The sequence below is a fragment of the Pleurodeles waltl genome, chromosome 4_2, assembly GCF_031143425.1.
Source record: "Pleurodeles waltl isolate 20211129_DDA chromosome 4_2, aPleWal1.hap1.20221129, whole genome shotgun sequence".
Lineage (NCBI taxonomy): Eukaryota > Metazoa > Chordata > Amphibia > Caudata > Salamandridae > Pleurodeles > Pleurodeles waltl.
The window spans coordinates 619,013,447-619,026,958 of record NC_090443.1 but is presented as its reverse complement, the minus strand read 5'-3'; the positions used below and the strand labels follow the sequence as shown (position 1 = coordinate 619,026,958).

The 13,512-nt window shown below is 36.8% G+C and overlaps 1 protein-coding gene across 5 annotated transcripts in view; it reads left to right on the top strand.

The window, feature by feature from the left end:
- COL11A1 (collagen type XI alpha 1 chain) overlaps positions 1 to 13,512 on the top strand; it is a 360,373-nt gene that overhangs the window by 134,567 nt on the left and 212,294 nt on the right. For all 5 annotated transcript variants that reach the window (XM_069232190.1, XM_069232193.1, XM_069232189.1 and 2 more), the window contains 6 exons: positions 306 to 380; positions 3,439 to 3,522; positions 7,562 to 7,618; positions 10,220 to 10,273; positions 11,095 to 11,148; positions 11,256 to 11,309. In XM_069232190.1, the coding sequence (XP_069088291.1) occupies positions 306 to 380; positions 3,439 to 3,522; positions 7,562 to 7,618; positions 10,220 to 10,273; positions 11,095 to 11,148; positions 11,256 to 11,309 (378 nt within the window). The remainder of the gene's footprint in view (positions 1 to 305; positions 381 to 3,438; positions 3,523 to 7,561; positions 7,619 to 10,219; positions 10,274 to 11,094; positions 11,149 to 11,255; positions 11,310 to 13,512) is intronic.

Below are 13,512 nucleotides of genomic sequence, written 5' to 3'. Positions count from 1 at the left end.
ATCAGTAGTTAATGCTTTGTGGTAGGAGACCCTAAAGATGTAAAGATTTAATGAAAATAAAATGTTTACATTACACATCAGGGTGTACACTGGTGATGAACTGTGGTTTGTCTTAGTCAAGGAATCACCCAAAAGCATTTTAATGGGACCTATATAAAAGTGAACATTTATAGGCTATTCCTATTTGCCCAAATAAAGCATTCCAATTTGAGTAAATAATATAAGTATGTTTACATTTCCTAGGCCTGGATAATTCTTGGTTAAATCTATTTTACTTGGCTAAATCTATTTTTTCTTCTTTCTAGGGTCCACCAGGACGTTCTGGTCTTCCAGGTGCAGATGGATTACCTGGCCCACCTGGTACTATGCTTATGTTACCTGTAAGTAATATTTCTACTATACTATGGTTGCTCACATTATTAACCATCAGACTTCCTAATCCTGTACAGAGATCATAATCTTTAAAATAGGACAAAGGAATTTAGGGATCATTTTAACTGCTGAGTTTTCTTTATCTTGAGTAACAATTTATAGTTCCAAAGTTAAAGGAGATCAAAACAATATTTAAATTCTATGGAAGTTGGACCACATGGGCAAACGCCAGGTGGGTAAAGACAGTTGCAACTGCAAAAATTGTCAATTGTTCCAAGCAATGACAAAGTGGACAATAGCCTTAGTAGGGGCAGGAGTTCCACTGTAAAGGTTTTGCTCTTCTATGCTGTATAGCACCTTTTACAGCATGGCCACATGCTTGACTCATGACCCTTAAAATAAACTAACTAATTCAACAGTCTCTCAAAACAAAAAATGAGGTTCAGCTGTAATACTTCTATAGAAAGGATTTAAGAAATGAGAATGATGGGGGGATTGAATTTCTTAAAGTCACTTTCAATACATGAAAATAATTTTCATTTGCGTCAAGAACATTCTGGTTTCATATAATGAAGGAAAGAACGTGACAGTTTTGTTCCATTACATTTCTCCTATATCGATTTGTGTCTATCCAATGTTTAAATTAGTCTCCAATTATCTCCAATTTATGATTGTATGCTATAGTTATCATTCTTGCCTAATTGTACATTCTATCTAGAGCTACGTTAGGCAATTGTGATGCCAGTGTCCAAAAAGAAAACCATTTAAAATCAGCTAGCAAAATACCCATCTCAAACCTGCATTTTATGAGAAAAGTCTTGAGTGAGTAATTAAGGATAAAGATTGAAAACTGGCACAACTTAACTCTTTACTATATCTATTTCAGGCTGCCTTCAGGTTAGATGAATATGTTGGTGGATGATATCAGCACTGCCTCCACTCATGATATTGTTAGATGTATTTGTGCAATGTAACAATGTAAACACTGCATTTTTGATAGATAGTTGATTTTAGAGGAGATGGTCTTCTTTGTGTGGACCAATTACTTCTCCTGGTTTGCCACCTTTTTTTATCCAAACATAGTTGAAAAAGGCAATCATGTTGCTGATTTTCTACCGTCCATTTCCATCCTTTGGCATTATTCATTAATCATTAATCATTAAGGACCAGATGTACGAAACATTGGGTGCACAATATTGGTCAGAAATTGTGACCAGTATTTTCTGACCAATGTGGAATTTTGCTAATAGGTGCAAAATTCTGATTCGTAGTAGATCACAGTCTGGCCTACCTCATCGATATTTAGGAAGCAAGTCACAAATTACAACTCATGATTGGAACCATGTCTGTGGTTACAGTGTAAGTAGACCATTTTCCTTAAAGTAAATGAGTTGTAAGTTTGAACCTCCATTTTGTGAATAGCTTACCACTCCATGTTGCAAGTCTGTAAAATTTCACTGGATTCTGGATGCAAAAAAATTATACAAACTGTAATCAATTTCTATTTGGAAAAGACACTCTAAACACCCCTCTTTCCAAATTTGTTATGCCTGTCTAAACCCATTTTGGAATTTGAATCACAAGGTTTGTGACCAGTAAATGGCTTCTTGCATCTGAACTTTAATCTTTTTTTTCTATTGTTTATGTGTAAGGTCCTCCTGATATTTGTCAGTAATTACAATAGCATTCAAGGTCCGATTGAGATGGTGAAAATGATAGTCTAATTATTGTTGTTCCTAATTTATTGTCTAATGTTCAATCTCTTCCATCTCACTGAAAATTGAAAGCTCTGTGGCTCTTATTAAAGAACACTGCCTCTTTGCCCCCCACCCAAATTATAAAAGCTTTGAAGAGTTCCAGCTTTTGTCATTTTAAATTGTTTGAAGCTCTCATTTTCTCTCCTTCTCAATGATCCATCATAGCTAGTGCTGTAATTTAATATTCATTTCTCAACAACTATAATCTCCTACCAAATTTGTCATTTAATTTATTGTAGCTCTAGCAATGGGTCCCTAATCAGCCGGTTCATTTGTTCACAAATAAACAGTGGCTATATTATGCTTGCCAAGATGTGGTTTATCTGGAAATTAACGGTGTCATGGGTGATGCTTTCAGTACTTTGCATTTACTGGAATGTCTCATAATCAGAATGTTGATTTCAGAATATGAAAGCCAATTCTTATATCAATTAAGGTGTTGCAAGATAATGTGAAGCGAAAGTCCTGTTTATTGCTGTTTCAAAAGGGCTTATTAAAAACATCATTCACCACTCAACTGTGGAATTGTGTTCACTTCTCAAACTAAAAAAAGACTTGGTTGACACTTCAGTAAACAACAGCTGATTTTTGTTTTTCTTTTGACTCAAGTGTAAGCACCATTTGACTGTCCCAAAACCAATAATTCACTCTACAATTGTTTATGCAAAAATATACTTCATGTTGAAAGGTATAACTCACTTTTCCTCTGACATAATATTTTATAACATGAAAGGGCTTACTTATTTTTTTTCCTAATTTATGTGGTTTTCTCTAAATACCAGTTTTTTTTGGTCTAGTCGGACTGAATCTCAGGAAAATAATTAACTCTATGTCTCTCTAATGACTTCTGACTGAATGTATTGGATATGGAAGAGAGGATGTAATGTCTGCCATGTGTTGCCAGACACATCACTCAACTAGAATCTCTGTTTTTAAAAGCACAAAAAATACCATTTTCAAAGTCTGTTTTTGAAGCTGTATAGCATCACAAGCAAACTGTTGGAAACACCTTAGAGGTGTTTTTTTTTCAATGTAAAATTTCAATGTGACTGTGTATGGACTCTTTGAAAGTTGCTATGGAAGATACACAAAACTGCAATTACAAAATTGTGAAATATATCTTCTTCATCATAAGAATGAGCACTGGTGAATTTTTTACACAATTGTATTTCATTAGAGTCATTCCTATTCATCTCTTTGTGCTATGTATATCTTAAGTGTTATTCTATCAAAATAAGGAAACTAGTTTTAGTGAATCAGTGTAAATAATTTGTGCACTTACCATATAATTGTTTCTTTTTACCTGTAGTTCCGCTTTGGAGGTGATGGTGAAAAGGGACCAGTTGTTTCTGCTCAAGAAGCTCAGGCCCAGGCTATCCTTCAACAGGCACGGGTAAGAATCACTCATAAATAGTATTCATGACATCATTCAATTATCATTATAGAGAAGTTGGACATCTGTTATGATAAAACCAGGAGTTGTTTTCTGCTTGCAATAGAAATAATTAGGTATTTTAGCAGTAGGACAAATGGTGTCTTTTTTCTTAATTTTGGTTGGTAACATTTCTTGACTTTATTATCAACCTCATTTAAGAAGGTTTGGGTAAAAATGCAAATTGATTTAATATGTTTTACCATTGTCCATAAAATGGGGATAATATGATTCCTTATGATATACATGTTTATTTTAGTCAGCCTCTTTCCTATTCTGCCTTATTAGGAACTTTATGTAACTAATTTTAGATCAACTAATCTTGTACCTTTTACACAGTTCTTGAAAAATCAATTGAACTTAATTCAGACCTACCTTATTACCATAATTTCTGCTATATATTTTCAAAATGTGACTTCAAAATATGCTTTATCTGGAGCATGACTAACATTAAAATGTAATATAATTCGAAGGAAAGATCAATTGATTCATGATTTTGGAATACTTAAAAATATTAAATTCTAGGCAAACAGTACACAGTCATCTTATGATTTTCATTACCGCACGCTCCACTAATCTGTGAACACATTTAAGATTTTTCTAATTTACACTTCACTGTGGAAGCACCAAGGATTCACTCCATGTGGATAGGTATGGAATTCTGTTCCGAAACTTTAAAATGTTTGCAAACACCACCCTTCCTGTAGATCTGTACTTGAGCATTTGTGTTTAATTCCTCCACTTACATTGTTTCAAATCCTCTCAAAGTCCAATGATAAAAAAAACCTTCATATAGTTTTGTTCAGTATAGGCCTACAAGGCAGAGTGCTCAATGGATTTTCAGGATAGCCACGCAGGATAAACTTACTTTTAATCATTTCATATGGATCACCATCAGTGGGTAAACTGAAAATGTGGCAAGGGTTTATGTTGGCCATCCGTGTCCCAGATTACATGTTCCAACAAAGTCTGTCAGATGTATAGCCAATATAGAAGTCTGTGCACTCAAAGACAGAAATCTGTAGAGCACTCAGAGAGACTGATCACTAATGTAAATGTTACTACATGAGAATCCTGGAAAGAAATATTATACATATTTTCAAGCATATGTGAGAAGGGAATAAATAAATAGGTTCCAAATGGTTGTAACAGTTAATGGTTCATACATCTTACTAACAGTAGAAGATAGAATGTTTGCAGTTTTTAGATAGCTTTTGCTTAAATAAAAACATCCTTAAGAGCAACATCCAACCTATATTGTTGCTTATTGGAGCCATTTAAGATCAGAATATAAAAATACATACCTTAGCACTGGGAGTAAAGCCAAAGTAATCATAAAATGTTTAGTACCTTCAATTCTAGCAGCGTTGTGCTTATAACAAGAGATGTCAATTGAAAAGAGTCTTAGTAGGTAGCGTGGTTTTGATTAGTTGATAACTAGCATTTGTTCGTGGCTTTCCAATATGTGAAATAAACTATAAACAAAGGTAGTGGCAATATTTGTTAATCGCCAAAAGATTGTTGCTGAATGTGTAAAAATGCCAGTTATTCCAAGGAGCAGATACTTGTTTTTGCAGACGGTAGCATGGCTTGTCCCGCAGAAAACACTTGAATACAGAAAACGAGGACATCTGGCATGTGAAGAGCAAAGATTAAAGCTCATGTCCAGTGAATCATTGCACATTTTTTAAATGTGACACCTTTGCAATTGGCACCTCCTTTACAAGATTTAGTGTTGCATCCTCTTTTGAAATAGTGGTCAACAAATAATTGTCTTGGTATTATACAGATTTGCGTACTCGTAAATGGTACTTGTTTGAACACTTTTTCCTTCCAGTGCCTATGAACTGATCACCCTTTAATTTGGTAAAAGTGAACCTGGCCTGCATTAAATACAATGGAGCCCTGCATACGTAAGCAATGGGCTCATTCATCATTGGTACACCCAAGGCAAACAAGGGTTATATACTTTAGTATAAATAATGCAGTTCGCCGGGTAGGCATACACTCCAGCCGGCTCTGGGGACAGCACATCATTGAAACATTGGGTGATGTTTTCAAATTGTTGGTCTCACTTTCACTGAAAGATGTCCAGCCTGATTTTAAAGACAGGTGGGCAGAGACATGGCAGTCTACGAGGGTATGCCAGAGAACTCCCTGTCAGCTCTGACCCCCTGCCAAGACTTGCTTTTGGATGGCCCAATAATTATGTACCCCTTCCTAGATGGCACACAATTAGTGCACCATCCAGGAGCCTGTTTAACGCTGGTCTCTTAATGATAATGAGACATTGACAGAGAGACAAAAACATTCCCTCATGCCAAGGGTCCTTGTCCCATGCATATGAATGATCTCCCTCTGGTAATTGTGCAGGAACAAAATATCACAAGCTCCACTTGTCCTTTCTCTGAAAGAAAGTACCTCACAGGGGCGTAAAAGATGGGCACAAATGCCTGTGATCCTCTAGTGTACTTCTGTAAAAAGGGCACTCATAGTTACTGTGTATAGAAATTGTAGAAAAGTGCAGTATGAAGCACTCTGCAATAAAAAAACTATTATTCAAGCTATCAGGAAAACATTCCAGTAGGGCTGGGATGTCTACTTAAAATTGTATAAGAGCAGTGTAGATATGTTCTATCCACCAATGTACATTCTAGATACAAACCCTTGCTTTTCACATTATTCATATTTAATTCACAACTGGCACATATTCACCAGCATTCTTTTCACTATGCTCATTTTCTATATCAAAAAGAAGGCTATGCTGAATTCATTTACAAATGTTATAAAATTCAGCATGTGTTTAGTGAGGGAAAGTGAAAAAGTAGTCTGCTTTCCAAAAACCCTCCACAGAAAACATCTTCATTGGCATTTACTTTCATTATCTCACCTTCCGGCCCATAAATATCTTCCTTCATTGAATGAATGACCACAAGAAACCCCAATAGGTCTGGCCTTGGCAAGCTGGTGCAATTATGTTTTATTGCAAGCATATACCAAAATGAAAACAGAAAATAAAATAAAACATGCTGCCACCTGCACATGGCTGCCATATGATTTCAATAACAAAAATGAATTACTGATGAAGACATTTAATTTGATGTTTTCAATTAAAAACTCTTTCAGTTGAGCCATGCATATTGATATTATTCTTTTTGAGAGAGACAACCACAAACCCCCTTCATAACATGGCCTCAATTGGAAGGCAGTAACAATGCTATAATACCACTTATTAATAGCAACTTTAATAAGGAAACGGAAAACAAATCAATGTCTAACTGGGTATACAAAGTGCACTTTATACACTTTAAGCCAGTTTTGTCAATGAAGAGAAAGGAGCTATCTTTAGAAGCCTGTGAACAATGTAGAAAAGCTTTGCACAGTCCTTTAAAGTGAAGGGAGTCAATGGCGAATACTATGGTGGGACAAAGCAAAATGTTTATAACACATTAAAAGACCAATGAATGAAGCCCTCTGACCAAAACCACCTGTATTTCTATACATTATCGATGTTTAAAAAAAGAAAGAATTGGCTGATGATACAGTTAAAGGTGACTTAAAGGTCGGACCTCAAAACACACTTCCACACCCACACGGTTATTTTGATTAAGATTTGGCTGATAATTGCTTAAGTTAAGCTTGCAATAAATCTTTGATAAAAGTAATTCTCTCAGTTTAAATGTTTTGATTAGTTCTAAGCATGCTTACATCTGAATTCAGAAATTGGCTTATGTAAGTAACATCAATATAGGAAAATGTATGGTACCAGAATATTGTAACCAAATATTGCTGATAATACATATTGTGTCCTAAATACCACGTACAAAAATATTGCCTCACTTGAATTACTAATAGAAAATCTACATTGGGCAGTAGATGTGTCAACAATAGTTAGGACACAATATTTCTGTCAGACAATATATATTTGCTAGCCATATGTTGACAAATAATAACCGATCTTTCTTAAAATATGTGTTGATTAATTGCCATTATTTTACAGATTGCAATGCGGGGCCCAACTGGACCAATGGGACTTACTGGGAGATCTGGTCCTGTGGTAAGTTGAAACAATGTGCAAACCCAATAACTACTTCTCAGTCCTCAACACCCTCTGAATATTATTGCATTGCAGTTAACAGAATGCAAGACGGCTGATACTTAGAGAGGCTGAAATTCAATACTGATTTGGTTTGATATTGTCTTGCTTGAAGAGATCAATAAAATTGTAGTTTGTTATTTCTACATAACATTTTAAATTGGGTAACATACTTCTGATATCTGTATAACCATCTTCTGATCATCATTTGTTGCGCCCTTGTTGGAATGATAATACTGTACTTTATATATATGTTATTGATTTTAGGTCAATGTAAGCATTCTAATTCCGACATTCTGACTTTAAATTGCATACACAATGTGTATTTCCCGTGGATATGTATACAGGTATTTCAGGGCAGGTGTCTATTGAAGACATCCATCTTTACCACCTATGCAAATGGAAACAAAAAATGCAGATTGCAAAAAAGTGATGAGTGCTATGGGAAATGGAGTGCCTACATAGGGAAATTGAGTTTTTCCATGGGACCTGAAGCACTTTCTCGGGTCTAGTGTGCTTATAGTATCCATTTTATAAAGTACGAATCAATTGAATGTTATAGTCAAGAAAATGACTTTAAATTAATGTTTCAAGATGCTTTTTTTATCATCTGAAAATGAAAAATTAAAATAGAATTTGAAATGGAGTACCTCTAGATACATAACTTCAAAAGATAGTTGTTTTAGATTTCTGTGTTGAATATTCAATAGGTAATGATTACTAATGGGTGGTCACTCCTGCCACTAGCAAACGGCAGCTATTATCCATTACTGTAACTCTTGATCAGGGCATTTCATTAGTTTTTCTGGTCTCCTATGTGGGTATTTCTGCATGATTTATGATTTGTGCAAATTATGTTCACACATAGTGGGCTGATACCTTTTGGTACTAGTGGTAGAAGAGGAAATATTGTCAGCATAGTATCTACTTATTGCTGCACATATTCTAAGTGGTGATGCAGTGCTGAAAGAGGTGTCTCCTATAGGCTCTTTAAGATGCATCGGGCCCTAATGGCTCCGGCTTCCATCAAAGAGGGAGCAGGCAAGTACATCTTCTTGGGGAGAGCCAGGTGGCTTTCCTTTGGGCATACGAGGCATAATTTGTTAAAATGGAGGGGCATAAAGGGCTCAGTGAGTGGAAAATGTACATCCTGTAACCTTTTTTTATCACTTGCTGGAGATTATTACTTTCTGTTAAGCGCTTGCTCCCTGGCATTATGTCCTGATAATATAAAAATGCAATCCACTTATAATGACAATATTGTTTTTGTAATATAAAATACACAATCAGTAGCAGAAAAGACCTGAGTCATCAAATTCAACATTTAGCCTCCACCCACCCTTGTAAATACACCAATTGTTCCTGAGCCAGTGTATGACTGTTATCAAGCATTTTGTGGTGCATGAAATAAGCTTGTGGTTTAGTCCCATATGTAATTAACCTCTAAAGGGCAGGTTAAGTGTCAATGTCAAAATATGGTTTTGTAATGAGAACTGCAGTTGTGAAACCACAAACAGACTTGCAGTGCATGACTTTTCAGATCAGGAATGAAAAGGAAGAGAGGACATCTACTGTATTGTTAAGAGCTTTATGGATGTCAAGTCACCAAAAAAACTTCACCAAAAAAAAAAAAGGTAGCAGAATTGATATCACATGTCCTTTAACATTCACTTGGCATGGGCAGTGCAGGGGCCCCCATGCACCGCTCCGTCTCGCATTTCACTGCCTGAATTACGGGTAGTGAAATGTGTGACGGGTGCTGAGGCACCCACTGCACCCCCACATTGGCGCCGGCTCGATTCCGAGCCAGCGTCAATGTTAAAGCCCTCTTTGCCACAGGGCCGGCGGGCGGAATCACTGTTCCACCCGCCGGCTCTGCAGTGAAGTTGTAATAGGGCCGGCGGTATCCTAAAACAAAGAGTGTGGAGACTCAACCAACTTCCATAATGACAAGCTTGCCCCATGTTCCTGGCACTGAGTTTGCCACCTTTGAGGCCAGGGGTTGCAGGCGTGGTGCCAGAGGTTGCAAGAGGCAAGCCAGGGTTTGTGGCAGCAACCTCTAGCGACCCCTAAATTGTGCCTATGATAGCACTGAAAAACGTTAATAGCCGCATGAAGCCACACAGCCCTGCTTGGGAATTTGGTTCTTGATTCAGTCTTGAAGAGCCCTTTAAACAGACAAATGGCTCTGGGTCACAGTAAGTAACAAATCAAGGTATCATTCACTGCTGCTCGATGTTTGTGTGGCACCAGCTACTTGTCTGTAACAAGAACAAAGTTTAGGGGCTCTGTATTGGGGTCAGCGTGTACTACAGCACTTTAGCATCTTTATAGGGTGCCATGTCCTATAAGTGAAGTATTTTTAAGGTCATGCTCACATAGTAAAATACATATTTCAATTTATAGGAATAACTAAGGGCTGTCAGTCTCCAACTATGATAGTTTTCTTTTAAGCATTTCTTACGAAAATTAATATTTTGCAGTTAACTGCGGTGCATTTTCTGGGTCCAGCTAAAGAAAGCTTCATATGCTAATATATTTTTCTTTTGCATTTTTATACAGGGATCACCTGGTGCTCCTGGTGCCAAAGGAGATGGCGGTGAAGGAGGTCCACAGGTATATATCACTGTTAATGATTCACTATGTTTTCTCTTTATTGTTTACATTGACAGTCACCATCAAGATGTTTAAAATCAGTAGGTCTAACCAGTATTTAATTCGTGCTGATGCTGCCCAATACTTGAGAAGCGAAGGAGGAAGAGAAAGCTAGGAAAGCAGTGACAAAAGCATAAAGCATGAATGAAATTGAACCTACAAGAATGAGAAGTAAAGACAGTTGGAAGAAACAAAACACTGTAGGCAAGCACCTAAGAAAATATTTGGCCCCTTCACTTATTTTATTTATGTATTATGGTTCTCATTTTTACAAATTAAGCACTGGCTAGATCCTGCAATTAACAAAACTGGCACAGTTGCATGTTGCCTTTTCTAAAATGAAAACACGCCATGAATATTGATGGGTAAGATTTCCTGGCAGCTACATTGCTTACATTTCAAACCAGGAAGGAAAGTTATGGCTTCAGGAAAAAAAGAATATGGATATTGCAAATTCAATCAGTTTTTTTCCAAATATGTCAACAAAAACTATTCATCACGAAATGTCAACTGTACTTAATAGCAAAATTACTCATTAAAAATAACCACACGATCCAAAAAAAAAAAAAATCGTCTTCATCCATAGGGTGTGTTTGTTTATATGGAAAGTATTTCTTTATAATATCCATCTTGTCATGCTTGAAGTATATGCATGAGATTTTTAGAACTGCAAACAATTTCTTTCAAGAACGGTTTATCATTTTCAAAAATTTGTATTTTCTTAAGTGGTAAATTAAGAAGACATTTGATATATTCTGAACTATTATTCTGTTTGTATTAAGGGTCCTCGAGGCATTCAAGGTCCCCCTGGTCCAATTGGAAAAGCGGGTAAAAGGGTATGTGTTACTCAGATCTGCTTGGAACAAGGCTTTCTCAGTGGCCAGTAGTTTCACAACTTCAGCAGTGCATGGCAAGTAAAACGCCGGTGTTTTATATTCCCTAGGGCCGCTCTGGTGCAGATGGAGCTAGAGGGATGCCGGGAGAACCGGGATCGAAAGTAAGTGTTTTCTTCAGATTTCTAATAATGTTTTTGTTTGTGTAAGTCATATGCAATAAAGGATGTACCAAAAAATTGCACATTATTGTTGCACACAAACATGCAAAGTTAAAATATTTAAAGTAAATTATTTCTCTAAAAGCGCTTCCTTTTTAGCAGATAGGTAGTTTTTAGGCGCACAACATGAAAAAAAAACAATAAAATTTAAAGTACACTTTGGTTTTCACTATAATTACTGTAAAATAAACGAAAAAGGTGAAAACATCGAAAGACTCTGGAATTCATTGCTTTTGTGTTTGCACTTATATAGATTTTAAAGAGTATAAGAAAAGTTATTTTCCCAAAAATTAAGACTTTTACCGAGGCAAATTCTGAAGAGGAAAAGGAGATGTGTTAAAGGTGCTATGTTACTCTCCTTAGAAAACGGAGGATGCCTTGCCTCCTTGTAAATCTAATGTGTTTCTGTGCCACATCTTTTGTAGTTAGCTTAGCAAAGGCCACAAAGACGACCTTATTCAGTGACATTTGGCAAATAGAGTTAATTAATTTTACATACATTTATGTTTGAGATTCTATTTGAAAAAGGAGGAGAGTGTGGATAGGGTGAGGATGAGGCTAGTGGGTGACATAATGCCAACAAGTATGCAGATAAGGGTAACTTGAATCAGATCAAAGAGTTTCCTGTCCTTCTTGGCTCTTGCAAGTCCAGTAGACCTTTCATCCAACAGAGCATGAACCAAATTAGCTAGTGACTGCACAGGGTGACCCCTCTGCTCAGATCAGGCTGACAAAAACCTGTGGTTAGGGTATAACATTGCTATTTCCAACGTAAGAAATTAATGCTCTAGATAAAGCTAGTGGTAGAAATCCCAGATGCCCTGACAAAGATCCTTGACCTGTCTCATGGCACAGGACGAGTTGAAACATGTTACCACTATTAAGGATGTTTGGGTCATTATACCCACTCTCATTTGCTTCTCGTCTTGTTAAAATCATACCCCTGATACCCACCCATACAGGAAAGTCTCTTTGGATTAACCTTGAGGTATTTTTTATATAATAACCTGGATACCAATACTATCTAATACTTCTTATTAAGAACTCTCTCCCACTGAGGATGAGCCCACCTTAATAGTCTCATCTTATCAGGGTGGGATGTGGCTTCCTATGCTGCAGCATGCCACAAATATGTGGGTGAAGGTTCCTTAAACAATCTACATTGTACTGTTCAATTGATGAGGTTGTTGCAGGACTTTTAAATAGCATTAAACACCCTTGCATTTTTGTGGTTTCATGTTATGGTATTGGTGGAAGTGCAATGGCTTTGACCCTTAAAATTTCTCTTGGGGATGTAGGAGTTATGAAATGTAACCTATGTGTATCTTTTTCAGCCATTTCCATAATGCGGATTTCTGACTGCCATTTGTTTTTGTGCATGATTATTAGTCCTCTGTAAATACAGCCAGAATCTTGTTTTGTTTACCAGTGTTATCCACTATACTTTTTATACATCTGCCTTGACAGGCAAAGTACACTGAAAGACTTCACAACCAAGGAATATGCCTACAGTTATATACAGGATGAGAAATGTACAACAGGGTGACTGTCAAACATTGTTTGAAGGCCACAGGGCAAGCAGGGGCTGAGGTAATTTGCCTCCGATCTGCTAAGGTCTGTCCTACTGTGGCTCTGCATACACTGCCAAGTACAATCCCTTTAGCATTTGATGCTTAGTGGTAGTGACAGTGAGCAGTCACTAGCTTTTCGGGAAGGTAGTGTGGTGAAGCTTAAGCTCAGAATGTACAATCACACTGCACCTCAATAATTGAATGTCCAAGTCAGCACTTATCTTTGAAGAAATAAAATACTTTAGTTCACACTGTAACCGAATACTACACACAAATAAAGTACAATTTAGTGTCCTGGTAGTGTTATCCACGGCTGCACCTCTGTCTGCTATTTTTGTCTGGTTCTCGCTCCTGTAGTCTTGGTGATTTTCCGTAGGATCAGGGCAATTTCATGATTATAGCCTAGTTATAAATCCCCCCTTAAGGTAATTTTTCCTAGTTTCGTACACCTCAATAATTTTAGTTCCCATACAGTACTTCAGGGTAGCCATCTCACAATGCTCTCTCCTTCCCACTTCTTGCAGGAGGTGCACTCACCAGCTGCTATGTCTGAGGTCTTCTAGCTGGCTGCTTCC